The sequence below is a fragment of the Podarcis raffonei genome, chromosome 6, assembly GCF_027172205.1.
Source record: "Podarcis raffonei isolate rPodRaf1 chromosome 6, rPodRaf1.pri, whole genome shotgun sequence".
NCBI lineage: Eukaryota > Metazoa > Chordata > Lepidosauria > Squamata > Lacertidae > Podarcis > Podarcis raffonei.
In genome coordinates, this window is record NC_070607.1 from 52,320,237 (window position 1) to 52,347,640 (window position 27,404).

At 46.5% G+C, this 27,404-nt stretch overlaps 3 protein-coding genes across 12 annotated transcripts in view; 1 reads left to right on the forward strand and 2 right to left on the reverse strand.

Moving 5' to 3' along the window:
• Nucleotides 1-2,090: 2,090 nt before the first annotated feature.
• Nucleotides 2,091-5,753, reverse strand: PPIL1 (peptidylprolyl isomerase like 1). 2 transcript variants are annotated; one of them, XM_053392871.1, is made up of 4 exons: nucleotides 5,639-5,753; nucleotides 3,911-4,065; nucleotides 3,409-3,477; nucleotides 2,091-2,455 (listed from the first exon to the last, which is right to left on the reverse strand). In XM_053392871.1, exons 1-4 carry the CDS (start codon nucleotides 5,692-5,694, stop codon nucleotides 2,235-2,237), a joined length of 501 nt encoding a protein of 166 aa, XP_053248846.1. In that variant the 5' UTR covers nucleotides 5,695-5,753; the 3' UTR covers nucleotides 2,091-2,234. The 2 variants fall into 2 exon arrangements, with proteins under 2 accessions (XP_053248846.1, XP_053248847.1); XM_053392872.1 differs by having other exon boundaries at nucleotides 5,610-5,701.
• Nucleotides 5,754-5,803: 50 nt separating this feature from the next.
• On the forward strand, nucleotides 5,804-15,609 carry PSRC1 (proline and serine rich coiled-coil 1). Of its 8 annotated transcripts, none has more exons than XM_053392864.1 (9): nucleotides 5,804-5,948; nucleotides 7,436-7,471; nucleotides 8,565-8,622; nucleotides 10,394-10,973; nucleotides 11,446-11,613; nucleotides 12,684-12,837; nucleotides 13,603-13,740; nucleotides 15,044-15,131; nucleotides 15,239-15,609. In XM_053392864.1, exons 2-9 carry the CDS (start codon nucleotides 7,453-7,455, stop codon nucleotides 15,267-15,269), a joined length of 1,236 nt encoding a protein of 411 aa, XP_053248839.1. In that variant the 5' UTR covers nucleotides 5,804-5,948; nucleotides 7,436-7,452; the 3' UTR covers nucleotides 15,270-15,609. The 8 variants fall into 8 exon arrangements, with proteins under 8 accessions (XP_053248839.1, XP_053248837.1, XP_053248845.1 ...); XM_053392862.1 differs by having other exon boundaries at nucleotides 5,812-5,948; nucleotides 7,364-7,471; XM_053392863.1 differs by lacking the exon at nucleotides 5,804-5,948 and adding an exon at nucleotides 6,668-7,073 and having other exon boundaries at nucleotides 7,364-7,471.
• Nucleotides 15,610-16,145: 536 nt separating this feature from the next.
• Nucleotides 16,146-27,404, reverse strand: part of CELSR2 (cadherin EGF LAG seven-pass G-type receptor 2) — a 110,913-nt gene continuing 99,654 nt past the window's right edge. The window contains exons 31-35 of one of the 2 annotated variants that reach the window (XM_053392861.1): nucleotides 27,219-27,307; nucleotides 23,455-23,628; nucleotides 22,966-23,190; nucleotides 21,918-22,161; nucleotides 16,146-20,920 (exon numbers count right to left, since the gene is read on the reverse strand). In XM_053392861.1, the coding sequence (XP_053248836.1) occupies nucleotides 20,899-20,920; nucleotides 21,918-22,161; nucleotides 22,966-23,190; nucleotides 23,455-23,628; nucleotides 27,219-27,307 (754 nt within the window). In that variant the 3' untranslated portion in view covers nucleotides 16,146-20,898. Of the gene's footprint in view, nucleotides 21,058-21,917; nucleotides 22,162-22,965; nucleotides 23,191-23,454; nucleotides 23,629-27,218; nucleotides 27,308-27,404 lie in introns of both variants that reach the window. The other variant, XM_053392860.1, reaches the window with a different exon arrangement.

The following is a 27,404-nucleotide window of genomic DNA, read 5'->3' on the forward strand; positions in this document are numbered from 1 at the left end:
TTGGGAGGGGCCATGTAATAGAACAACAGCAACTCAGTTGCCTAACATGTGCTAGTGGTTAGAATGGCATTCTTGCATATATTATGGGGCTTTCATAGACAAAGTCCCACCCCCTCACTAGCCGACTCTTTGTGCCCTGAGCAGCCGCAACAGCCATGGGTTAAGTGTTCTGCTTTGCCCCATTCTCAGAAAACTAAGTAAGCTATATGCCTCATTACACTACTATTCCAATCACATAGCGACTCTGGCTCTTGAAGTTGCTTGATGTTGTCTACTGTGGGAAAATTGCTCACATACCAAGATCAAGGGCATACAACTGCATCTAGCCACCTAGAACTGGGCCAAAGAAACCCAATGCCTGAAAACAAGGTTATGTTCAAAAGCAGCTCTGACAGTGCCAATTAAGTAGGAAGCCATGGGCTCCAGAAAAAGGGCTGCTAGCAGCCAAAGGAATGCGCCCTACTCATAATGCCAGAGCAGCTGGAATCATGGAAGTTATATTGGTGGGGCTGTTTGCATCCTTTTGTCCTACCCTAAGTTCATGTTGCTGCCCTTGAACAGAGTTAATTTGTGTGCAGATCATAAAATGCTAAATCGTACTCCCAAGCTCTCATTAAAGAAACACAGGCAGATGTAACCCAGAGCCTTCTGCCTTTGAAGGCATCAGGGTGCCACAGAAACTGTGTGCTGACATGGGCTAATCCAGCTCCAGGGAGGAACTGAGCTCCATGGATTACTTTGATCTTCCTAGCCTGAAAAAAAAAATCGCCTTCATTCGGAATGTAAAGGGAATGTATCTGTTTTCTCTCCTGGCAATTGACTGGATATGGGACAGCTGCATCCATCAATCTCACCCCCCAAGCCGGGATTCTTCCATACTGAACAGAATTCCTGGATGAACAGGCCCATGCGAAAGATTCCCTGTGTGAAGCTTCTAAATAAAAGTTTTCTGCAGAAATGAGAGAAGACACCAACCGTGGAGCTCTTGAGGAATTGAGAGCATATTCAGGGAGCTGCATACAATTGCTAGGTGCTGAGAAAGGAGTAAGGTTTTCCTAAAGTATCATAATTATATAGAGCAATACTTTAGAATCAGTTAGCACTGCCCTCTACATAGCTGTTATAACTTTAGAAAAACAATTTTGTGCCTGTTGAAACTGACGGTACCAAGTATGATTTGAAGTCGGAACTTCACTGCCACAAATCTATGCTAGAAAATGCACTACTTGGAGCTACTTTTTGCCAGAATAAATTGAAAGGTTTGGTTAGGTTGTATCTAATGTTGTCCGTGCACAAATGGAAGAGACTTCTACTCATACAACAGGACTCCACCTTACTCTTCTCCCCCTGCAGTTCCCTACACCCTCAAATTTGGCTCTGGAAAGAGTAGATTTTGGGGTTGCATGGCAGGAAGAAAAGGTGAAGTCCATCTACACCCATGAAAGTCCACAGGAGCAGTGCTGGATTCTGCCCTCAGTATTATCTTGAGAACAAACACTAACCCTGAAATTTTGGGTTCCCTCCAAACTGGTGCAGTTGTTTTGCAAGGAACCCCAGTTTGATGTATCAATTACTCAGTTTGAGGGGCGCTTCCGCAAATGGGGTTTGTGATGCAAAATGACTGCAAAACTTTGGCACTGGTTTGGAGGGGATCCCAAATTTTGGGATTTGTAGTTCATGAAGTTCAAACACTATAATAGGAAAAGGTGGCTTTTCAACATTAGAGTGCTTATACTTTAATAGTCATGTGGAAGAGGGGGGTTATTTGTTTAGGCACAGATTTTCAATTATGCAACTTGTAAAAGGCATACGTGGAAGTATAGGGCAGCGCTGCCTTGAGACCCACACAGACACCCATGACCCAATATGCAATTCTGATGACTTACAAAATACTAGATATTGTCTTATTTCTGGTGCATTTAAGGTGGTTTGTTTACAATACAGATGGCTTGCTGCACTCCAAGTGGACGCTGGGGGCGGGGAGACAGAATAAAGCTTAGAAAGCAACAGCACTGTAATTTGGTGGTACAGGCCCTGTCAAATCATTTCTTGATAAATTTAGCTTTACATTTTTAAAGAAATGTTAACGATAATTTTAGAAGACACATTTTAATACAGGAGTATCCTGCACCTAAAAAACTAGCAAGTATCTTTCAGAACAAAACAATTATCATCTTAAGAGACCGAACACAATGGAACACCATTAGATTCAGCACAAAATTCTCAAATCTCGTTTAGCCTGATGGGAAAACCTTCAAGAGCTTGACATCATCCACTGGACGATCTTGTGCATTGGTTTCCACCATGCCCACTCGGTTGACTATGCCAATTCCTTGGCAAATACGTCCAAATATAGTGTGCTTCCCATCAAGCCACTGAGTTGGTGCTAACGTGATAAAGAATTGGCTTCCGTTGGTGTCAGGGCCTGCATTTGCCATAGCAAGAATTCCTGCACCTAGAGAAGAAAATCTTATGTTAAAATTGGCTTGGGAGTCTAAAGGTACCTAAATACAGACAAAGTAAATGGGAAAACCTTGGTTTTTAAAATGCTACACCAGTCCTTAGAAGTGATCAGGACTTTGTGACAGAGGTGCCTAACCTCCACACCTCCAGGTATTGCTGTACTGCAACTTCTAGCATGCCTGAGCACTGGCCATGCTGGCTAGGACTAATGGAAGATGATCCAACAACATCTGGAGTGCCATAGGTTAGCCACCTCTGCTCTATGAGATCAATGGAACTTCTCTATAGTGAATGCAAGACTGCTCATGCAACCCAGCTGGCTCAGATGGTTCCTGTCTCCCCTGCCCCAACATACACACCACTGTCCACCTATTCACTTTCCTTGGAAAATCCATTTGGATGAAGATTTCACTTCTAAACTAAGGCTGCTAGGAAATGTATATGGTGTGTGTGTAAGGTGTATAAACTTGAACATAGAAGCCCATTTCTTACAACAATATGGGAAGAGAATGTAAGCTGTACTCTGTGATGAGGACAGTTTAATCTCCTTCCTGCTCCTGTATACTAACCAATAACTAAATGATTTTTTTTGAAAAATGATTTTTCATATACAAAGTGGAAATCTAATGATACATGATTATAGAGCATAAGCAGTTAACAAATTTAGATGCCAAGTTTTACTGACTTAAGATTCAAGCCAGGCTTATGGCTCCTGAGGGCAATATCTAACACTGCAAGTAGATTTCTGCCTGCACAAGAGCACTCTCTGTTCCTCTCCTCCCCACACAAGTCTCCTGCACTCCCCCAATCTTCCAGAGCAGATTATGGGAGTGTGGGAAGGGGGCTAGAGAATAGGGGAATCCATTCTGCCAACCACCATGACCCTGAAGCTCTTGCACAGAAAGCAAGAGAAGAACTCGAAGCACCTCTGAAAAGATTACCTACCTGTAAACTTTAGTTCTGGATGGAGTTCATCTTCAAATTGCTTGCCATAAATGGATGCACCTCCTCTTCCTGTCATAGAACAAGACCAGGTAAATCAATCTGCAAAGTCACAGATGGGACAGAGGTATACTGAAAGTTCCTTGTGAATGTGCAGTACCAGCCCACCAAGATCTCCTTTTATTTTACTGGTAAGAGAGGAAGTGCTGACTATTAATGGATATCATCATAATGCTTCTGAGTAAAGGGAGAGTAGCCATCCGTTAAGTCAGAAATCTTTATGTTATCTTACAGCAGGGGGTCATTTGGCCTCACCAAGTGTGATAAATGTGTTCTCCTATTCTTGCAGAACATAAGAAGAGCACTATGCAGGATTTGGGGGGATGATGATGATGGTGATGATTGCAAGATCTACTATCCTAACATCACCTTTACTATTCACATTAGTTTGCATCAGCACTGATTAACACAGTATCTGAAGCAGGCACTTTGAATATATTCTTACCAGTTCCTGTTGGATCACCCCCTTGAATCATGAAGTCCTTGATTATCCGATGAAACTTTGTGCCATTGTAGTAACCTCGTCTGGCCAGTTCAGCAAAATTTTTACAAGTTTTTGGTGCATGTTTCCAGTATAGCTCCACAACAATGACGCCCATTCTGCAAAACACAGGCAACGGAGGATTCCAAACACATTTGTTACATCACATTGATTCAGTGACATCGAGGTGAAAAACCACAAGAGTGTGTCTTCATATTACAATCTATCAATTTTATCAGGTTTGTTTTCTAATCAAGATGCAAAACATTAAGAATAGCTGCTTTAAAACCTGATGAAGATAAACAGCTTAGATTTTTTAAAAACTGTAAAAGTGGGAGGTCTTTGCATAGTACTGAAATGATATCAAGGAGGGCACTAAGATCACCCTATTCAGGGGGAAAAAATACAGGTCAGCTGCCACTATTGGTATCCACCAGCCACACCCTAGATGACACAGGAACTGCACTTTTGATAGGGACAGTAGGGCCCTCTGGCAGAAACAGTCCATGTAGTCCTGTTCCTCCTCCTCTGTGTGAACTGACAAAATATCCTTGGTCAGACCCACCAGCCTGACTTCCTCTAGGGTGGCTCCAGCCCCAGCTCCACCTGCTCGGCTTGCCAAGTGGCTTCTTTGAGTGCAGTGGCTTCTGACTCTGGGTGTGGGAAGTGGACCAGGGTGCTGCTGTAGCTGCACTGGCTGGTCAGAAACACAGAGACAGACAATCATTCAGGTACCATGAAGGTGTTTAAAGTCAAAACCTGCATTTTGAACTGAGCCTATAAGGAGTCAGTGCAGTTGACAAAGCAGGAATGTAACATGATCACAAAGCCTGGTCTCAGTAGCAATCTTGTAGCCGTATTCTGAACTTTCACCAGTTTCTCAATCATCTTCAGTGGCAGCCCCAATTATAATCCACTACGGTGATCTAATCTGACGGTTACCCAAGGGTGACTGAAGATTGCCTGTTCCTTGTTAAGCATTTGCTTTTAGCCGTAATACACTATTTAATGTGAATAGGCTTGCCATCCTACCTATCCCATCTCACCTCCATCCTTGTGTGTTTCACAACATATTGTATTTCTGCATCTTCATAATAGGCAAAGCTGCATATGTTGAGCTTCTGCCCGTCATAAAGATACTAAAGGCAGAGGAGCATAAAAAGGAGAAATAGGGAGCCTATAGGTCTCCAGACACGGATTCCAACTCCTATCAGCCCCATGGCTGCCTGGCCAGTGATCAGAGATTATGAGATTTGTACATATGTGGGGAATAAGAAGCATAACAATATGTTTCTGTATCTTTCCAAGCACAAGAACTGGCTGTTCACCCAGCTTTGTCACCATCCCTTTTTAAATACATATTTGTAATTGATTTTCCCTTTGTTGAAACACACACAGGTTTCTGGAGAGAGAGAGAAAGCAGGAATTAAGCAGAATTTGGTAGCTAGTATATAATTAGCCAATGTGGAAATCAGTTCTCAGTGGCGGGCCGGGGGAAAAAAATCAACTGAAGGCAAATAAGCTTTTTGACAGCTGATGTAAACACCAGCCTTGCCTCGTGCCGGGTCAGACCATGGGTCCCTCCGACTCAGCGTCATCTGTGCTAACTGGCCTTCCGGGGTCCCAGACTCTTCCCCAGCCCTACCGGGCGACGTTACTTTACCACTGAGCCGGGGCCCTTCCCTCACTCACGTAGTCTCCAAAGAAACAGTGGGCGGCTGCCACGTATCGGGGGGCACCGCAGCCATGCTTCCCCCACGCCGGACACACCTTCCCGCCGGGGGAACCAAGCTGGCAGAGCACACTTCCGGTGCAGCTGCGTATGCCGTCCCCTCGCTCTCGGGGAAACGAAGGCCGAGGCGCGGCGGACAAGTTCCCGCAAGCCTCGGGCCAATCAGCGCGCAGGAACGAAGCTGGTCTTTGTGACGTCGAGGCGGGAGGGGAAATTCGAATTTGTTTATGCTTCTCTTCTGAACGCTTGCCAAAGCGCCGGAGCTTCGCGGTGAGAGCGAGCGGGAGGAAATGCCCGCGCCGGCGGGAAGGGGTTGCATGTCGCATGGCGGCTGGGCCCGCACGTGAATGGGTTCTGCGGCGCTGGATTTCCCTGCGGCCGGAGCGGGGGGGGGGCTCGCAATTCGGAATTCTTGCCTGTAACCGCTTTCGGGCAAAACTAACACGCCCATCAGCAGCTGCGTCTTTTTTTCTTTCCCCCTTAACAGCCCAGTCCTAAAAGCATGTTTACTTTACTCAGGAGTTAGGGCTGCTATCCGATGCACGTTTATCTAGGAACTGAAGTCCTCACTGAACGCAGAGGGGCTTATTTAGAGAAAACGTTCGACTCATTTACTTAAAACGATAGGAATGCTATGCACGACAGAATAAAGCAACCCAAATGTCATGTTAACATCCACGAAGCAGTAAAACCGGGTATTCAAATAGCAGAGGCTCCTAAATCCTCTGAGCAAAGAAACACATCTTTAGTCATCGGCGCAATGCCAGCAGCGCCTTGCACCTTTCCATGAAGCGTGCCTTGGAGAAAGCAAACTCCCGTCAGTGGTTTGACTAAGGCAAGAGAGAAGATCAGAGACATCGGTCCCGACACAGAAGCATTTGCCAGTGTTTATAAACATTATGGCAATGAGCGGGAGAAGCCCCAAACATCCCTCGCTACCAAACTTAGGGCAGATAAGTGATGAATGCACTTCTAAAACAAGTCTGGTTAGTCTGAATGCTGGCGTCTACCTTAGACTCACGGGCAATGGGGCTGCATTGCAGAATTAATGGAGAAGGAAAAATGAGCGGATATTGCTGGTTGCCCCGTCCGGACTCATGTCAACACTGCTATCTGCATTTTATTCAGTTGGGGCGGGAAGGATCCAGGATACCTTTAATTACGACTAGCTTCAAAGCCACCATACAGTGAGCATGCTTTGGAATTCATCTTTTTAAGACTTCTCACAAAAAAGCAAACCCGCGGGGAGAGAGGACCGGAAAAGGCTTTATTTGCAGCGGCAATGGGAGGTGCTTTTGCATACTTAATGTTGGAGTGAACGCCCGGTGATTGCTCTCCCTTTAAAACCAGAAAAGCCACTGGTGATTCGAGACGGAGGAGAGAGGCGTATCGGAGGTACAGCTACCTTATATCCCATAAGGACCTTTATTGCTGCTAAGCAGGCTAGCCTAGCTACAATTCAGAAAGCTGTTTCTAAGTAGGTTACAAATGGAAATAGGATATGGGAAGTAGGGGGAGTGGAGGGAGAGGAACAGCAGGTGAGAAAATGCAGAGAGAAAAATACAAATCTGCAGCTTCTACTAAAAAAATGTACCAAATTAGGTTTCTAGTAATGAACTACAGCAAAATGTTGTATTTGTCTTTCTTTCACTGTTTGTCAACACTTTCTGGTAACCAATTCGCAGCATAAATTTCACAAACCAAATCAAACCCAAAACTTATCAAGCCAAACCCAAATTCATGCTATTTTCATGTAGGATGGTTCCTGAAAAACATGGAGTGGCCAAACGAAGGTGAGCACTGGAATATCCGTTGCACTCTATGACATGATTCATATGTAACATTAAGGCAAACCATGACTTACTACAAACAAGCAAATGTGTGGGTTCCTGTAGCAAAGATCACAGCTGCTTCACCTCTTCCCTGGTCCTGCTGCTGCCACCAATTTAGGGCTAAGCTATGGTTTGGCTTAACACTAGGTATGAATCCAAGCTCATAGTTTGTATCACTCCAGACAAAGCATGAGCTATAACTTTTGTTCAAGGTTTGAATGTAATGCTAAGCCAAAGTATGGTTTAGCCCAGAGCAGCAGAACTGAAGGAACAGCTCATGTTTGCTCATTCATGCTAAGTCATGGTTTGGCCTAGTTTGTGTGTGTGTGTGTGTGTGTGAATTGCTACTCACAACTTTCTAACTGGATGCATTGATTTTGGTTTCTGACTAGTTCAGTGTATACTACTTAGGTCCAAAGCAACTCATTTCTGAATTTTATATCAACAATCTTCTCCCTACCCCAATATATATATATATATATATATATATATATATATATATATATATACACACACATATATATATATAAATTATGCACACAGGGGCTGCATGTAAACTGAAATATTTTGAGGAAGTGGAGTTTTATTATTTTTATGTCATGCGATATTTAGAGCACATCTTGCTGCCAGATCTTCTATAGAACTAGGTGACCTAATCCAGTGATTTCAGTTAACTTGGGTGCATCTAATTCTGCATAGGGCCAGGCTGTTAGTTGTACAAGTTCAGCTTCCCTTAGCATCGGTATTCTGACTTTCTACCATTCTCAGTACATATTCATGGGAAGTGGGTCAAGAATATACACGTGTTTTAATTCCCTGTTCTGCAAAATATTCCCCACACAGTTTTGGGGATGGCATCTTCAATACCCAAGCATTTTAACTGAGAAAATCTCAGTTCTACTGCAAGCCAGGAATTACCTTTCACTGGGAGGATTCCGGCTTGTATGGAGGTGGTAATTGTGGTGATTCCTGCATAAAGTTGGTAATATGAGCAGGTAGGTAGTCAGGGCTCAGTGAGTACTTGTAATAATAATGATTTATTCTTTTTCTCCAGATATAAAATTTATTATTGATGAGAGACTGGATTTTAGTCAGTCTTCTTCTTTTGACGGGTAAGGTTCATTGACAAATCTAATCCCTGGTGATATAAATTGGGGTATGTGGCAGTACACAGGCGACTTCTGTCCCACCCCCAAATCTGTAAATAGCTACTGTAAGGCTTCATTAAGCAGGTCTGTCAGAATCTGTAGCAAGGCTGCAGTGCTTGCTTAAAGTCTGTCTGCACTGCTAGTATGTATCAATGGATCAATCGCCTGCGTAGAAAGACCTGCCCCATTCCTTTTGTAGGGAGACACTGGAACAGAATGACGTGGCACAGCTGTAAGCAGGTTCTGATGGAAACAATTTCTGTAGGTCCAAATGTAATGTGCAGCATCCTTTTGCTGTGCAGTGGTACCTTGGTTCCCGAACTCAATCCGTTCTGGAAGTCTGTTCGACTTCCAAAACGTTTGCAAACCAAGGTGTTGCTTCTGATTGACCCTGGAAACAATGCTGACAGCCGAAACAGACGTTTGGCTTCCCAAAAACGTTTGCAAGCCAGAACAATACTTCTGGGTTTGCGACGTTCGGGAGCTGATTTGTTCAGGAGCCAAGCCATTTGGGAACCACAGTACCACTGTAGTCACTTTCCTGCTTTAGAACACTCTTCTCCCTGGAGAAGCTTGCAATGCCTGGTTGAAACATACTTATTTCTGCACACATGAAAAACTTAAAACAAATCCTTATTTCCTGATGAGCCTTTGGACTATAATATAAATTAAATAGAAAACTATCTTTAGAAAGATTTTTCGTCCAAAAATCATTTTAAAAATCTGATTTTAAAAAAATAATCCGATTTAAATATTTAAAAACTCTGATTTTTATTATTATTATTTTTTTAAAAATCATTGATTTTTATCCACCCTGGTTGGCAACCACCCTGTGATTACTTTGAAGTGAAGGGCAGTCTATAAGTTTTGTTTCTCAGTAAGGGGCCAGTCCAAGATCCTGGCCCACAGCGGTGGGGCTTGATGGAGTGACTCAGTCATTGCCACTTCCACAGCCCTGCTGCTTCCGCCAGCCAGGGTGAAAGGGAGAGGAAAGAATGCCTGCTTGCTGTGCCAGCTGACTCAGCAAAGAGGCTGGATCAGGTCTGTTGCCAACAGGAACCAGCAGACCCTGTGCCAGCCCAGTCCTGCTCCAGAAACTCCCTGCTTTGGGGATTTGTGCTGGCTTTGGGGGGTGCAGCTGGTGGCAGCTTCTCTTCCCCACTTGGATGGGGCTTCTCCCAGCAGCAGAGGCTGAGGCCAGCTGGCTGGGGCTAGGCAGAAGGACACCCCGGCCACATCCAAACCTTCCAGTGCCATAGAATCATAGAATTGTAGAGTTGGAAGGGACTCGAGGGTCATCTAGTCCAACCTCCTGCAGATTGCTGTGTTAATAAAATAATACATTTCTAATCAGAAATCAAAGACTAGTCATTTGAAGCACTAGCGTTCAGAAGTATGAGATGATCAGAACCCTCCGAACTTGAAGCATGGGAAGTCCTATTAAAAATTTGTAATTTGGCAGAATATTCAGATTATTTGATATGTATATGTATAATTTGGAATATTTAATGTGACTTGATTGGATTGTTAAAGTGGAAAATTTAATAAAAAGGAATTTAAAAAAAGGAAGAAGAAGCACTACCGTTCTCAAGCTTTATTCAGATTTTATGCCAAAACCAATGCTTTGAATTCTTCTGTGGGATGGGAAGCCTCTCTCATTGCATTCCTTTTTGCACAGTGCTTGTATATTTTGCCCAATGCGGTTCCCTGTTGATTCTTGACTTTCTTGCTTCAGACAAGAGGAGGAGGAAGAGGTCTCTGGCATTTGCCCCACAGAATCCAGTGAAACGTGTGCTGCCCAGTCAATTGACACGAACATTTTTGGGGGGGAGAGTGAAGGCAAGGCCTTGCTGTGGAGCCCTCTGAGTCCCGAAAAGCTAGAGGAGATGATGAGCGAAGCCAACAGGCTGGCTGCACTGATGGAGGGGTGTGAGCTGCTGGAGAAGGAGAACGGCACCTCTGAGACGAGGCTTGAGATGGTTCCAGATTTTGAGCCTTTGCCCTCCATTGAATCTTTGCATGCGGTGAGGAAGGACTCCAGGGCCGCCAGACGAAGGACATTCAACGTGAGCAACAGCCCTTTGCAAGCCCTGCTGCCAACCGTTGGACCCGAAAGCTGCTGTTCTGTAGGTTCCCCCAAAGCTCCGCTTCCAGAGATGGGAAGTCCTACTTCCTGTGTTGCAGACCCACCTGTTCCCAAAAGACGCCAGAATAAATCAAATGCCTGCATCCCCAACAACCAGCTCCCCAAGAAATCCAGACCCAATCAGCCACTCAAGTCACTGGCAGCAACGAAATCTCTGGACATTAAAAAGGTACAGTGGCAGGAGCAGGACCAATGCAAATTTCATTTGGAGCACAAAGTGTGTGCTCGGGGAATCCCTGGCTTTGATCCCAATTCTCTTCCTGAGCTTGCATGTGCCAATTACTCTTAGCTGTGACTCAGTCTGCAACTCTGTGCCCACTTAGCTTGGCATAATTCCCAGTGAACTAAATGGGACTTGTTTCTAATAAGACACACAGTCAGTTTCTGTAGCTGCAAATGCCCTATGAATCATGCTGTTTACACTTGCATTTGATGAGGGATCTTCTCCTGAATCTGATCTCCAACCCACGTTCTGTTGAGTAATTTCCCAGGGCTGAGAAACAGCCTGGGAGCAGAGGAATGTAAAAGGGCACCTTCACGCAGAAGGCTCCAGGGTTCCAAGTTGTCCTTCTCAGAGGTGTATAGCTTGTTCCCACTTCTTTTCCAAAGCTCCAGCCTGTTTCTTGTGTCTTTTGTCGCAGACAACTACCAGGTGCAGCAGGAAGGAAAGATCAACTCCACCCACCCTTCCCACGCAAAATAAGAAGCCCCTGCCAAGTCTGAGGCCTCCCCTTCAAACCAACAGGCAGGGACCTTGGAGGGAAACAGAGAAATCTTCTGGCAAGGCCTCTTCTTCGGAGGGATCCCAGGTATTTCTGATGGGCAGTACCAAGGAGTGGCACACACAGCAGGCAGGGTAGAATTAGGCATGTCTTTCAGTGCAAAAATATTCAGGACAAAGCACTTCTTCACACTGTGCATAGTTGAACTATTCACTCCCACACGAGGTAGTGATCCCCACCTGCTTGGATGTCTTTAACAAATTAGTGGAGGGGTGGGACTGTTAATGGCTGCTAACCACAATGGCTAGGATTCCACCTCCAATGAAACCGAGATATGAAAGCTAGGAGCAAAATGGCTCCTTAAATCTAGGTTAGGGGCGCAACAACGGAATATCTAGGCGTGCTTTTTTATAACAAGAATACAAAGCTGAAAATGAATGAACTGCAGCCAGAGTTCATTTTTCACATGCTCTAGTCCTTCCCCTGTCCACCCCCCTAATATTCTTGAGAGGGTCTCTTCTCCAGTCTTCAGAGAGTACCTGGAAGTGGGGAGGTAGAAAAAGGTCCTCCTTTCCTTCTACTTTGCAGTTTTAATCTGAAATCTTAGGCTCAGTACTGCACCCAGAGCTCAGAAACTGCTCATGCTAATGAAATTCCCTGTCGCAAAATGCACCTGGAACAATGGGAGTTTCAAACACTGGTCTCTGCATGTCAGTGGTTGGGAATCGCAGGCAGGGAGGGCGCTGTTGTGCTCAGGTCCTGCTTTGTGTCTTCCCACAAGTTGGCTGTGATGAGAGCAGGATGCTGGACTAGGTGGGCCATTGGCCTCATCTAGGAGGGTTCTTATGTTCTTTAACAGTATGCAGAATATAGGTTCCCTAAACTAACCTCTACAGGCGTGCCTAGCACTGTTTACCTTTGTTAATGTGAATGTACATCCTGGAAATGGAACTCCTGCATGTTACTTGTGCAACTCAGTTTGTCCACACACATGCAGCCATTGCAGCGAGGCCTGATGTACTCCAGTGCAACTGCTGTTAATGTTAAGCATTCCATTTCCTTTTTTGCATTCTCCCCACTTGACTAGGGAGAAATAACCATAGTGGTGGCTGCTTTTGACATAGCTTGCTCTTCTTTTAAAAATCTTGCTGCATTAGCTTGGCCTTCAGGATCCACCTAGCAAAGGTAAAAAACCAGTACCATATGCAAAAGCAAGGCTGGGCCCCAGGCTGGATCCGCTGAAGACTGGTCCTGTGAAGAAGGCCTCTGTTGCTCCAGAAAAGGTGGCGCATCTCCCAAAGGCAAATGCAAGTAAGTTGTGGTAGACGGTGCATCATTTGGATTTAGTCTTCTTCTCCCTCCCACTCCCATGAAAGGTCAGTGCCCAGTATGAAGACACCAGAGCACAGAATTGGGCGTAAGAGTTGCCTTGCTGATGCAGACTGAGCTTGCAATCCTATTCACCCTTACCTGGCAGTAAGTCCCATTGAACCCATTGGGAGGAATTCGATTCAAAGTAGTGCTATGGCAATAATTCTGCCAGTGCAAGCTTTTCAGCTTGCTGGGCAGAATGGTCCGCCATGTGCTGTTCTTGGGTTTCCCCAAAGCTGCCAGCCAATTTTGGGAGGCACAGGGGAGAACCCTGTTGTTTTAGCTTCTCCTAGTGGAACTTCGTCACTTGAATGAGGCCCAATAGGACTGACTTCTGAGTATATATGTATAGTAACGTGCAGTAAAATTATAAAATTCAGTTCTTAACCTGGCACACCCATTATTTACCAGGTGCTTAGTACTTAAACGTCTGGTCTTGAAGGCTTCGTGTCTGCAGCAGAAGATACTATTTAACTTATTTGGAAATGTGTGATTTGGTCCCTGTGCAGATTCTTAGAGGGCTCCCATAGCTTGTTTGCCCCTGCTGTGAAAACTGTCTGACTTTTGTTTCATGCTTGTTCAGAAAGTCTATGTGTGCCGTAAGACACTTCTGTCTCTTCTCCCACAACTGCTAAGTGCCCAACCTCTGCTGGTCGCTCCTTATCAACATATCTGTTTATGCCTGCTTTCTCTTTTTCTCTGCAGGTCAGGTGACAAGTATGGGTGGCAGCGCCCCACAATTGCAGGCCAGCTACAAGCCTCACAGCAGTTGTCGTGAGATTCGAACCAGGAACACGGCCAAGTCTGGGCTGGCAAGCAGACTGCCGGTGTTAAACTCTAACAGTAAGCATGCAGTTCCAGAATGACCCAGGCAGCTTAAGTCACTGGATTTGGAAGTGGGATCTGGCAGGAAGGATCATCTGGGAGGAAAGGGAAGAAAACACTGACAGGGTTTTGAAGGAAGCTGGTGGGAAAATAGGAACCTGCCTTATGCAGTCAGACTGCTGGTCCTTCTAGCTCAGTACAGCCTAGAGTGAATGGAAGCAGCTCTCTAGGATTCCAGGCATCTTTCCCAAGGCTACCTGGATGTGACAGGGATTGAACCTGGGGCAACCTGCATGCAAGGTAGATGCTCTGCTGTGGCCCTTTCCTAGTGGTCCTGTTTGCAAAGGTGCTTCTAGGAAGGCAGGACACCCAAGCGTCCCTCAGCTGTGAATAATATGGCTGGACTCCTGTGGAGCAAATGCTGGTGCTCAATCGGATATAGGTCCATTAGCATGACCTGTATCAGTACACTGCTCTGCCTCTGGACTGTGTTCCCTTCCTCCCATTATTTGCATATTTATTTACGACTGGCTCTCAAGGTGCCATCACTTGGTGTGTGGGTGTGTACACACCTTCAGATCATTCAGGTTTCAACTAAACAACTTCAGCTGCAATTTCCAACTTTGTTCCAAGCCGTTTCCATCCCTGGAAACCATGAACAAACCCCCAAACCAAGCCGGGAAACACAGAGTGAAATGGCTGAACTAAAATTGTCCTGGCAAGTGCACACTTCTTTCAAAAGGTAAAGGTAAAGGGACCCCTGACCATTAGGTCCAGTTGTGGCCGACTCTGGGGTTGCGGCGCTCATCTCGCTTTATTGGCCGAGGGAGCCGGCATACAGCTTCCGGGTCATGTGGCCAGCATGACTAAGCCGCTTCTGGTGAACCAGAGCAGCGCACGGAAACGCCATTTACTTTCCCGCCAGAGTGGTACCTATTTATCTACTTGCACTTTGACGTGCTTTCGAACTGGTAGGTTGGCAGGAGCAGGGACCAAACAACGGGAGCTCAACCCGTCATGGGGATTTGAACCACCGACCTTCTGATCGGCAAGTCCTAGGCTCTGTGGTTTAACCCACAGTGCCACCCGCATCCCACTTCTTTTAGGAACTGCCTATTGGCCCATTTAACTCAGAACCGCCTGCACTGGGGATGAGTTTCAGACAGAGGTCCTTCCCAGTCCTACCTCTAGATGTTGGAGATTCAACCTGGGACCTTTTGCATGCAGTAGTTCTACTATTGGGACATGGGCCTTTTCCAAAGCATCACAGTTGTTCTGACCTCCTACATGCCGATCTCTTGAATTTCTCTCCCCCCTAAAGCGCCTGCATTTCAACAGACAGTCCCTTCTGGCACTTCCCAGAACAGCAGGCTGCGACTGCCCAAGAAGGCAACCTCTGGCAAGTCGAGGTGAGGCTCTTTTCAGAGGCTGCTTATACCTGCTGGGCTTCTACCATAGATCTCCTCCATCACTGTCAGGGCCTGGGTTCATGTTTTTGTTTTTTGTTATGTTTCAGCCTTGCAGTGAACAGATCTGGGGCTGGATGAGTGTGAACCCACGGAGCATTGCCTGCTCTTTCCCTTTTAACGACATTCCTGGGTGCTTTTAACGTATGGCCCAAACTTGCATGGTGAAGGAGGAGCTGCAGCCTCGGAGACTTGGCCAAGGCTTTGCTGACAGAGAGAACCACACCTCCATGATCACTGGCTGAGGGCTGGTGGGAACTGGGAGTCAAAACGATTACCTGGAGGGACTACAGGTCAGCCTTGTAGAATCTCTGCTATATGATTAGGTATGTCTGTCTGTACTGTACTGATTTTTGTTAAAATATATACTTTTCTAATAAAACAAAATATGCTTTTTTAAAATAAAACCAATGAGGAAACCAATCTGAACATGGAATACTGTAATGTGAACAGCTATCAGACAAATGTGTGGATCTGAGACACAAGTAATGGAACAGAAAATCTATTACCGCCTTAGTCAAGCAATGTGCTGGGAGGTGAGAATGTATATTATTGTTGTCTAGGTAACAACAGCTGCCTCCTTCCTCTGGGTGTGAGTGTATGGATGAACTATCCATACAGCCTTTCCTGGAACTGGTGGGTTTTGCAGATGGAGCCTACTGGACAAACTGGCTCAGTTAAGGAACCTGCTGTGTTTTCAAGGAGCTGAAGAATTTCTTGTGAGTTACCAGTGGTCATGCTAGCACCAGAGCTTGGCAATGGCCTCCCAATATTTAAAGTGTGTTGCAGCGTTTCCTCCTGGAAGATTAGACCAGTATTGGTCTGCCTCCTCCCCATCCACCCAAGCAGTAAGAAAACTCAAGAGCTTCAGCTCTGCCAAATCTTGCTTATTGGTTTTCCCCAAGACACAATTCTCTAGCACAAGGTGTGGGTGTGGAACTGAAATGAAGTCACCTGCACAGAACTATGGTTTTATTGTTTAGTAGGTAAGGGGAATGAACCCTACAGTATTTACATTAACAACCCTACCTGTACACTTCAACTATTTTGTTTCCAGGGAAGAGCCAGCATCACAGCAGTCGTTAAAACATTTTGTTCCTCCAAAAGGTGAAACCACCACATTTCCCCCCTCTGATCTCCCCCCTACACCCTGGCTTGCTAAAAGGGAGAAGAGCTAGGCTTCTTAGGGAAAAGTAGAGTTGCCATTCTTTCCTGGTAACACTTCAGCACCTTCAATAGCTACCTGGCAGGCAGAAATCCAACAGGTGTAGCATTCACTTCTTCCAGCCTGAAGATACAATAACAGAAAAGAAGTCTGTTGAATTGCTGTCTGTCGTGCAGCAATCCAAGGCACTGGTGCCCTACCAGCAAAAGGAGGCAACTGTATCTGGCTCTGGTTGAGCTCTGCTGAAAATGACCCCATTGGCTATTGCAGAGGAAGGTGGTGGATTGACAAGTCGGCTGCTTTGGAGCTAATATTGACACACTGAGTCCACAAGGACATGTGCTCAGGTGGGGACGGTGGTGGCTGTGAAGTGAAGGATGTGGTGAGCTGTGCAAAGGAGCAGAGCCAAAGTCTGCAGCAAATGCAACTTCACTGCAGGTGCCAGTTCATTCAGACTCTCGACTCCTATTATATGGTCCATTTAGTGCAGGAACAGGGATGTTGCTGGGCTCCAGCTCCCACCAGCCCCAGCCAGCATGGCCAATGGTAAGGGATGAGGCAGAGTCCAGTGGCATCTGTAGAGTCACTGGTTCCCCATCCCTCCCTGACTGAGTGCCACAGGGTCAGCCGATCTACCTAACCTCCCAGGTGGAAGATCCATGTGACGGGCTGTGCCTTCTATAGGATGCAGCTTAAGATGATTAACCAGGAGTAGGCTGCTTCTCCATGTACTTCCCTAGACGTTTCCCGACTTCACATACCTTTTAACTTAACACTTCTGGTTCAAAGGACTTAGAGGGTGGTATTTTCTCCACCCCCTCTCACCCCCCTGACTCTCTAATTTGTCCCAGCCCTTCCCCTAGGATGGCACAGCAGCAGGCAGATAGTTGCCAGTAAATATAAGAATACACATCAAAAAGATAACAGTAAAAAAAAATAAATTAAAATGCAGACACGCCAAACACATAAATTCTATAGATGGGCGAAACTGGTTCTCTGCGGACGGCAGGTTTAAGACTCAAAAAGATTTTGCAAATTGCAGTAATGGAGCAGAAGCTGAGTTCTTGCATGGTGCTTCGTCTAGGAGCTGCTGCCTCCTCAATCTCTGGTGCTTTTAAAGGTTTCATTAACACTTGGTCACAAATGGAGGGACATGCCCTCGCCGCTCCAATTCTGCCCCGTCTTGGACAGAGTAATGGGGCAGAAGACAGTTTGTTCTAGAAGTTAACAGCTGCTTCGAGAGAGCTTGTGCTGAATAATTCTTTCCTCAATACTGCTTTTCAGATCTGTTCAGTTAGCGCTTTCTCCACGTGAGAAAGAGCTTGCATAGGAAGGTACGGTAGACTATTCTGTGCAGGGGGGTTGCAGGCTAAAACCTTAGGTTAGAGGTACTGTAGGGATTGGGGTGGGGAGCAGGTTGGAAGCTCCCCCCTAGTACAACTCCTGTGTCTTTCCTGGTCTCATGGCAAGCGAAAAAGGTAGCAGGTGAAGCTTTTCCTAGCATGCAGCTTCAGTAATAGGAATGGCTGCACCTGCTAGCTAGCTGCTTGTCTTGCAACCTTGAAAGAGAAAATATTTGGCAAATGCTGGCAGGAAGAGATGCATCCAGCTTTTCCTGTAGGAGGGGGCGGTGTTATGGAAGACATGGTAACAGTAACTGTTGGTCCTCCCTCCAAGCCATAATTCAGCACCACAGAAGGTATTCCTCGACTTCTGCAGGTACTTCACTGGAGTCTAGAGATCCGGGACATTGCTTGCTCTCGCTTGGAGTTAGCAATGCAAAGTCTGAGAGGGTAAGCTCCTCTTGTTGCCTCTCCTAGTCCATTTCTGAATTGGTTCTGATTGTTCCGTGTGTCTAAAGTTGATCAGCACATGCAGCTTTTGTTCTAGATGATTTGGTAAACCAGCAAGGACCAAGGGCTGCACCCAGTTCCCTGTGCTCAGAAGCCTCGGTCACCTACGGGAGGAGACAGGAAGTCCAGAGATTGCTTGATCTGTGTTTAGTGCTGGAATACCCATCAGATAGCATCACACAATGGGAATTGTGGGCCCTTGCTGTCTGGACCACCCTCATTTCAATACAGGTCTCCACTTTGCTTTAGATATGAGAATAACTTGTCCCAGGTGGGGCTGGATGTCAAAGACAGCATAGACTTGCAGGTGGAAATTAGATACTATTGTTTTGGATAGAGAAGCGAGGGAAACACCAGTTTCTCCTTTCACTTAAATGGGCTTACCGGGGACACTAGTTGGAAGCAAGACTCTGGATAATCCATGTATTAAAGAGGCTGGAACGGAGCCCCCTTGTCTGCTTAGCATTGTGGGCGGCTGCTGCTAAAGTGCCAGGCTGACATTACACAGGTTCATGAGAATCACATCCATGTTAAAACATTCCAGGAAAAGGATAGGAATTGGCAAGGACAGAGGCCACTAAAAAGGCCTGACGGCAATGGCCAAGATTCCTAGAGGCGACGAACACAGAAGCCTTGGGGTGTGTTTTTTGGAACCATATCCTTTGACAAGCCAGACCATAGCAATGGTCAAGTCTCAATTAACTCCTCATTGTGCAAACCTCGACCAAGTCAGTTCAAGCGCATTAGCCCCGGCTAATGAGACTTAACATTGCTACGGATCTAAAGATGTAGCCCCCTAAGGGGCTTTCCATCTCTTTTAAATTAGAACATCCTTCAGCAGTGGTCAATTATTTTTTTTAAAAAAACCCACAACATCAAAATAAACAGTGCCTTCACCCCTCTTCCCCCGGCCGCCCCCCCTTCCCCCAACTCCCTTATCAGAAAAATCTCTCTTCTCCCCCCACCCCCACCCCAAGGAACGTTATAAAAAAGTACTTTCCAAAAGGACCCAGCATGAAAATCCCCATTATGAGCAGGCATCAGGCTTGGCTGAGTGTAGAAAAATGAAGGCTTCTGAGGCAGAAAGGCAGCACCCTGTTGGCATGAGAGCCAGGCGCTATTGAGAGACATCAAGGCAGCATCCCGGCTCCAGCCTGGCAGCACGTGGACCAGGTGCTGATTGGCTGAGAGGAGCAGGGAGGTGGGACTTTTTTCTTTTTGTCATTGTCTACGAAAATAATTGCAGCATGGGCTGACGGCTCAGCAGGCCACACCCACGGCGCTCAGCACCTTGGTGGGCTGCCTCTCAGAGCATCCCCACGGGGCCGAGTCACTGGATTGGCAGGCTGAGCTTGGAGAGGAGTGGCTGTCGCAACCAAAAGACGGTTGAAAAGGATGTTAGCCCTGGTCCAGGATGGAGCATTTCCACGGATGCCAACAGTGGCCCACTGAGGAGGTCCTAAGCCCCTGGTCTCACTGCGCAGTCTGGGGCACTGAGGCTGGCCCAGGGAAGGGGCTAGATCCACAGCAGACCCAGCAAATCTGTCCAGTCCACGGCTGTAGGTAGCATCATGGCGATTCGCGTCCTGCGACAATGGCTCAGGGTTTCTGTAACAATCCAACCACTCTGTTAAAACTGTCAGATCAGGAAAAGCCTTTTATTTTCCTTGAGACGAGGTGGTACTGCGCACCTGCAGGGAGCGCTAGTGTATGTCTACAGAGTCCAGGGAAAGCTATTTAGACGATCCTTTCCTTCTCAGTTCTATGTTTGATTGACATGGCACAACCAAGATCTTGGGCTCCGAACTTTCCTATGTGCCATATAGCCAGAGACTGACCTGCACATTGTTTTAACGTGCCTTAGTTGCACCTTGGGAGGTGTGCTTAAGCCCATGCTACTGGGTCATAAAAAGCATGATTATGATACACACACACACACACACTGCAGAGCAGGGGGATGAGGGCTCTCTCCTGGTTTTGTTTATATGCATCTGAGGTCTTAGAGCCTCCGAAGGAGTCAGCTTCAATGCAAAGCCTGCCTACTTTCTCCAAGCGGCACGTAGCATAGGTCTCATGCAGGTCCCTCCCGCATGGCCAAGTCTGTCACGCCCTCAGGCTTTAATTACAAGTTACCATTTGAGGAGGAAGATGCCATCTACATTTGCCTCGCATGCTAAAACCTACAGTTTTCAGTGCCCCCTGGCGGCAGCCATCTTCAAGTGCACAGGCTCCTAGCTCATCCCCATTGTCAGATATGCAAGCATCTTCACAGGTAATGCATTTCCAAGAAGCCTGGGCACGTGGTTACTGCTGAGGCTCCCCCAGCCCAATTCTGATAGATAAGAAAGAGAGAAAAATATTCCAGACACACAGCAGTTCCAGACTGGGCAACAAAGCATGAAAATCCCTGAAGACGTGGAGGTGGTTGAGTTTGTGTTTCTTGTTTGTCTGTTTTCACAATGATCCAAAGTGCATCGGTTCAAGTAGGTCCGCCTCCTGGGACCTGCTGTTCCCCTCCCCCCCAGGTGCCGGGGCGGCAGCTCGGTTTTCATTTGGCACTAGGTATGGTGGGTCCAGCTCCCTGGGCCGGGCTGGGCTGAAGGAGACAACATTCCTCGCTGCGGTTTGAGAGCAATCCTGGCTCCCGGACTGGCCAAAGCACAAGGGAAACAGCCTGGTGCAGGCGTTGGCGTCAGATTGAGGTTTCATCGCTCCTGCTCAGTGATCAAACACAAAGCGAGACGGGGGGACGGGGGGGGGACACAAACACATGAGCATGGTCGTGAGCAGGTTTGAGCAAAGCACCCCCCCGGGGCTCGCGTGTTAATGGAGGAAATTAAAAAACAGAAATCTGGGCGAGATTGAAGCGAGAGGGGAGAACGAGAGAAAGACAGAGAAGGGAGGAGAGGCTGGGTTAGTGCCAGAGAGCTGAGGAAGAAGTTAGAATAGGACAGCGTCGTCGTCCCCCACACACACATCCACCCAGCCCTGCCCAGGGTCAGGATGGCTCCTAGCCCAACCCACTTGCTCAAGTCAGGATCTGCAAGGCAGGCTTGTGCCCAGTCCCTGAGCATCTTACAAGAACACAGGAAAAGACATGGCATTTGAGAGGATCAGAGCCCATTGCCCAGAGGAAAGGATGCCTCATCTATAGCTTCTAGCCTCAGCCCCGGGATGCTATCTTCTCCCAATATCCCACTGGGCAAACTGGTTCCCATGCTCCTCACACATTCCAATAAATCTCCCCCCTCCCAGCCTACGAGGGGCGGCAAAGGGACGGCTGACACAGCCTGTTTTTTAAGGCTGCCTTGACACCTTTTCCAAATTGGGATGTGGGGCATGGGGTGGCTCCTGAAGAAACAGGTACACTCCTGGCCATGTGCCAGGTCAGGATCTAGCCCATGAGTGGAAAAGGCAAAGGAAATAGAAGTAGAGATTCTTAGCAAGCCCGTGTGAAAATAAGGTCCAGTGGAACGGCAAGAACGTTTAGCGAAAGCTACAAAGGATCTAAGGAGCTACAAGGCAGCAGACAGGGAGACGTTTTGAGAGAGGCACAGCCTGGGGACAGGTGAGACACAGCGGAGTCGCAGCCCGGAGGATCCGATGCACCAGGCATGGTGTGGGCGAGGGGGCTCCACAGAGGCGGCGGGCTCAGGCGAGTGGGCTGTGGAGGGCATCGCCCCCCCAGGGAGAAGGCTCAGCCATACTCACTCGGAGCCCGAAGAGTCCTCATCCACTGTGCCAGTCTTTATGCTCATGGTGATGGGCGTAAGGCCATTGAGCTGCTCCTGTAGCGTCTGGCGGGGGCGCGGGGGCCCTCCCCCACGGCTGCCGTCGCTCCCCGAAGAGCCGTGCGATGACACCATCCCTGAGCGGCAGCTGGAGAGCTTGTTGTGGATCCGCTGGATGCTGTTCTTCTCGCTGATGGGCGGCAAGCACTTCTTCTTGAGGATGCCTGAGGAGGGCACAAGGTTCTGGGGTCAAGGGAAATGTCCTCACCAGGTAGCAAGGTTGCCAATATGGAACGGGGAATTGGCCAATCCTGGCTTTCTGGAGCCGGCTATGGGCAATGGAGGGGCGGGGAATCGATGTTGCGGGAGAACATTCCCCATCATTCCTGACCATTGGCCACATCAACGGGGGCTGGTGGAAGTTGGAGTTGTAGAATCACAGAATTGAAGGGATCCCAAGGGGCATCTAGTCCAACCCCCTGCAATGCAGGAATCTCAGCACGTGGTCCCCCATCCAATTTGAAACCAGACTAGATGCTGCTTAGCTTTGCCAATGTGCTAGCAGTTTTATTGCTGCACCATTAGCTGTCAAACAATATCTGGAGGGCCACAGGTTCCACAGTCCTGGCATGAGGCTTCAGTATGCTCAGCACTCCAGACACAGGATCCCTATTCTGCACCACATAAAAAAGTGCTTCTGCCACCCACATTTATGATGTCAATCAAGAAAAAGTGTGTGAGCAGCTTCCAGTCACGCCAAGGGGCAAGGAGCTATGCAGTGTACTGACCACACCCTGAACCCCACAAATCATATTCAGCCCCATGAAATTTCACCAGGTAACTAACTGCTTTGAATCCTGTTTCTGGGCTGAGGCTTTAGGATGCTGAATTCTGCAACTGATATGATGAATAGGACTGGGATTCCAGGACGCAATTCTGCAAGGTACCTCAGATGGAGGGGCTCCCTTCTAAGATTTCATGGGTGAGCAGGTGAGTGGGCGTTGGGGTCTCCCACAGTCAAACCTTACCTTTCTGGGGCTGGGCTGTGGGGTGAGGCAGCGAGCCCAAGATGCCGTCCCTGGTCTGTGTCTCTCCATTCTCTCTGGGCATCTCCTCTGTGAGCCCCAGCCGGTCATTCTTTCCCATGGGCTCCACGCGCAGCTTCTCTGAGCCAACATGCCCATCGCTCTCGCTAGCGGTGGTCACAAAGTCACCTGGCCAGTAAGGTTTCCCAGGGCCAGTGAGGTTGTCCACTGGGGGAAAGAGAGAAAATAAACCTAGGTTTGAACACAAGGTCTGCAAATTCTGACCCCGTCCCACCAGTCCACAGGTAGGAGGGCTCAGATATCCCTGGAGCTGCCAGAAGCTGTGTTTTAAATCTGCTTCCCCCCCCCCAATAGTTTCTTTTGTTTTTATGTTGTAGAGAACCCAAAGAGCTTATGGTTGGCAGGTGGGTCAGGGTCTATATAAATGAATAAAATAAATAAATAATGATAATAAGCCGTCCCCAGCATTACCCTTTGGAGTGCTGTGTGCTGGCAGCTTCTCATTGTTGGGGCACAGCAAGTTTTCCCAGCAGGGCTCCCTAGGAAATTCTTCATCCTCCTCACTGTCAGAGGAATGGGTGGAAGCGTACGAGCCACTCTGGTCATCCTCCAGGGAGAGGTCGCTGTCTGAGTCAGTGTCACGCTCTGTGTCCAAAGGAGAGGGGTGGTTAGAGAGAGTGTGTTCATCACTCTACCTAGGCGGAGGGGGCTTTCAGTCTAAGAACCATCCCTGTTGCATCCAGTCTTTTCCCAACTGGTGCCACACACAAACGCCTGGTATCCCTAACTCAAGTTGGTTTTAATCTCAAATTTGCAAGGGTCCTGATGGTGAATTGGAGCAGTCCTTACGAACCAAATCAGCTGATTTTCGACATGTGTGGAAGCAATTCTTTTGTGCATTCGCTTCCCTGAAGGCCCAGTTCACAGTGACCTACATTTATTACGCTTCCATCGAAGCGACATTCTGGTGACAGCATAAATGAGGAGTTTCGAGCTGTGCATGTATGTGGCATTCCTCTTGGCAATCACACAACTGCTTCAGCAAGTGCCCGTCTTAGCTCAGAATCTATTCCTCTCTCACAGTCTCTGTCAGTCTGATTGTGTGAAATACCTCTGATAAATATTTGGATAATTTTATAGGAACAAAAACAAATTCTAGTGGTGTCTGTGTTTTGGGGGTCCAAACTACATGCAATGCAGGAGATCTGTAAATGGATCACATGACTTTTTAATAAACCATCAAACAGGCACAAAATTTGATATCAGCAGAACTAGGAGAGGTGGTTTTAACCTCTCCCTCCTATGCCAAACCTCCCCCAAGTTCTTATCAGCATCCAGGAGAAAGTGGGGGGGGGAGTGATCAGGGAAACAGTGTGAGCAGAAAGGGTTAAGCACCCCCTTCCACAACACTGCTATAATCACCAAAGCATGAGCTTCTTGTGCCTGTTTTAAAAGTAAAAACACGACTTCCGGGTTGGCGCCATTGTTTAATGGCGGATTCCCTCCGAGCTCCGGAGGGAATCGGCTCCGTAGCGTCTGGGTCTGCCCGCTGCGGCGAAGCGGAGACCCTTAAAATCACAGGCGCGGATGCCTGTGAACACAGAGACTCGGCGGGCACCATTTGCGCCCCCCCAATCCGCGACGGAGCCTTTTTAAAGGCTTCGGAACGGAAGCAGGGTGAGGCGTGGTGCTGAGAGTACTCCCTCGCCTACGGAGTGAAGCCGCAAGCCATTGACAGAGAGCGCCAACTTCTTCCAAGACCGATTGGACTCCAAAACATAAACCCGTGAGTAATACGGAGATTGGAACTTTAAAAATTTCTAATTCTGGATTTGGAACGAGCGGGAAGGGGCTAAAAAGGAAGTCCACCCCCCCCTCTTTGTAAACAATTTAAAGCAAAGGACTGGGCAGCTAAGGTCGAGAGAATCTGTTTCTTGTTTTTCAATGAAAGATCCTGACTTCACGGTTTTGACACTATAAGAAGATTTACTGGAGGATAAAAAGAATTTTGGGAGCTGAAATTTCACCCCCCCCCCCGAGACCCGGGAACGTCCTATGAGAAAGCCTGTTGCATTGAAGATTTTGACAGCTGTCAAGTGAGCTGCTAGTCAGCTAGTTGTCAGCTGGAAAAAGAGAACATTGTTTCTACCGTTTTTGCTGGTTTACTTGGTATAACTTGTTGAAAATAAGGAGGGCTGATACAAAATAACTGGACTTTTGGTTTTGAGTTGAAAGGAACATTAAGGATCTAAAATCCCCCTAGAGGGGTAATAGGGACATTACATCACAAAAATGGTTGGAGTATGTAAATTCCAAGCAGAATTGGACAGAGCACTCGTTCTCTTGGGAAACTTGCAAGATGAATACAATGCTTTGTCTACAAAGGTATCACTACTATACTGGACAGTAAACAACAGTTTAGAGCCTGATAAGGACTTGAAACAGGAAGCCTGTTCAACTGAACAAATAAATGAAACTGAAAGTGCAGATATGATGGAGCAATATGCTGTTTTTGAAGAAAATGAAGGAGGAGCAGGAGATTTGCAGGAGTTAAAGGAGAGTTACAATATGAGGCCTGACATGATGATAAAAAAGGACAATAAAAACTGGATGTGGAAAGCCTGGTCTGAATGGGAGTTTGGAAAATGGAGAGATCCCCTTTGGAGGAGATCTGAAGACCTGAGGATTACAAATTTGTTGAAGGTGAAAGCTGGAGCTTTGGGGACATTTGGATTTGAAAGAAATTTGAAACAAGAGTTGGAGCACCCCATAGGCTTTGCTTTTAAGTATGGAGGACTGGCTGGAAGCAACATGGATTCTGTTGGGCCGGAGCCCCTCCGAGACTTGGGGCTTAACATCAAGGACTATCAAAGAGACCGGCAGAAAGGAACTGAGAGAGATACAAGGGCCTCGGACGTGAGATCTCCAGGCTAAATTAATAATATAAAGACTGATGGATATTGGTTGGGGACTGGAACCGGGAAAAGGGTGGGTGGAGGTTGGGAATCCAAAGGGTACATAAGGATAATTTGCTTTTTATATTTTGTTAATGGTAAGGAAATTGGGTAAATCGTGGAAGGGAAATTTTGGTCGACTTTAGGAAAAAGGTTTAAGAATAATTAATGGGGTATAAGTATTGATGTGTGATATTAATAGGGTAAAACTGGTTTTTTTTTCTCTCTTTTTAAATTAATTGAAAATAAGGCTGTTAAAAATAAATTGAGGAAATGGAAAAAAGAAGTAAAGCAAAACAATAGTATGTTAGAACAAATGTTTAAGTTAAGGTAAAGAAATAAGTTAAGGACTTGCTGAACAGACAATTTAAATTGGAATACAAGAAGGGGAGGTGTGAGGAGGTCTGAGAAATAAGGTTAAGAATAATAAGTATCAGAAACTTTATGTGTTTTTTCTATTTTTTGTTTAGTTTTGAATATTATGTATTTTTGTGTTTGTTTGTTTTTTGGTTCATTTATTTCTTGTTTTTGTCTGTTGTGTGTTTTTTGAAAATGCTAATAAATATTTAAAAAAAAAAATAAAAGTAAAAACAGCCCCCACATTACTTCTACAGAAACTAAACAATATTGGACATCCAAGTTATGTGTGACTTGATGTAAAGGGTCTAAACACATGCATCTTGGATCGTCCAATGTTGTTTAGTCCAGGGACCACCAAGCACGAGAAATGAAGCTCACTGTTTTGTACCTGTTTGTCTTTGATCATGTTATCATTGCTCAAATTCTGTCCATCGCAATTTGCCTTTCATTCAATTTGTTTTATCTCAGCCCAGTATGGCGATTTATGGAAACAACACTATTGTGTTCAGTCCTCCTGAAAATGGCATGATCACCTCTTACATAACAGATATAATTATATTCCTACATTTTTCACTATTTACAGAGTACTGTGACTATTACCAATTGTCCATTATTAAGTAGCCAACTTCCCCAGTCAGTTTTAGTTTAAAAGCCTTATTGGAAACAAAACATTTAAAATCTTTGTCTATCCGTGAATGACACAGATCCTCAGCAAGATATCCACACTGTGAAAAAAGCACTGAGACACAACAACAATTCCAGTCATCTCCCTCACCCTCCCTTCCCCTTCATCTTGAAAATCTCCTGTGACATTAAGAACTGTATCACAGCACATGCCATAGTTTAAAAGGCTATTTTTGAATACAGATTCATACAGTTCTGCAGTTTTGCTTAGAGGTTGCCCAGTTCTCATCTCCTTACCGTTGCTCGGATCCTTAGCTTCCAGGAAAAGTGAACTGGGATCTGGAGGCCCAATGTGCACCTGGCTGTTGTTCAAGCCAGATTCCTCCCTGTAAGGATAATGCAGGAGAGATTATAGCTGCTCGGAGCTCCTAGAGTGCAGAGGGGCAAGCCTTATGCCAGGCAGAAAAGCTGTTATAAATTCTC

Coding starts and splice junctions, on each gene's coding strand:
- PSRC1 (XM_053392864.1), top strand. Junction 10,974..11,445: donor AATCTCTGGACATTAAAAAG/GTACAGTGGCAG, acceptor CTTTTGTCGCAG/ACAACTACCAGGTGCAGCAG. Junction 11,614..12,683: donor CTTCTTCGGAGGGATCCCAG/GTATTTCTGATG, acceptor TTGCTGCATTAG/CTTGGCCTTCAGGATCCACC.
- PPIL1 (XM_053392871.1), bottom strand. CDS start 5,694: ATGGCTGCGGTGCCCCCCGATACGTGGCAGCCGCCCACTGTTTCTTTG. Junction 4,066..5,638: donor ACTGTTTCTTTGGAGACTAC/GTGAGTGAGGGA, acceptor TGTGTTTTGCAG/AATGGGCGTCATTGTTGTGG. Junction 2,456..3,408: donor TCCAGAACTAAAGTTTACAG/GTAGGTAATCTT, acceptor TTTCTTCTCTAG/GTGCAGGAATTCTTGCTATG.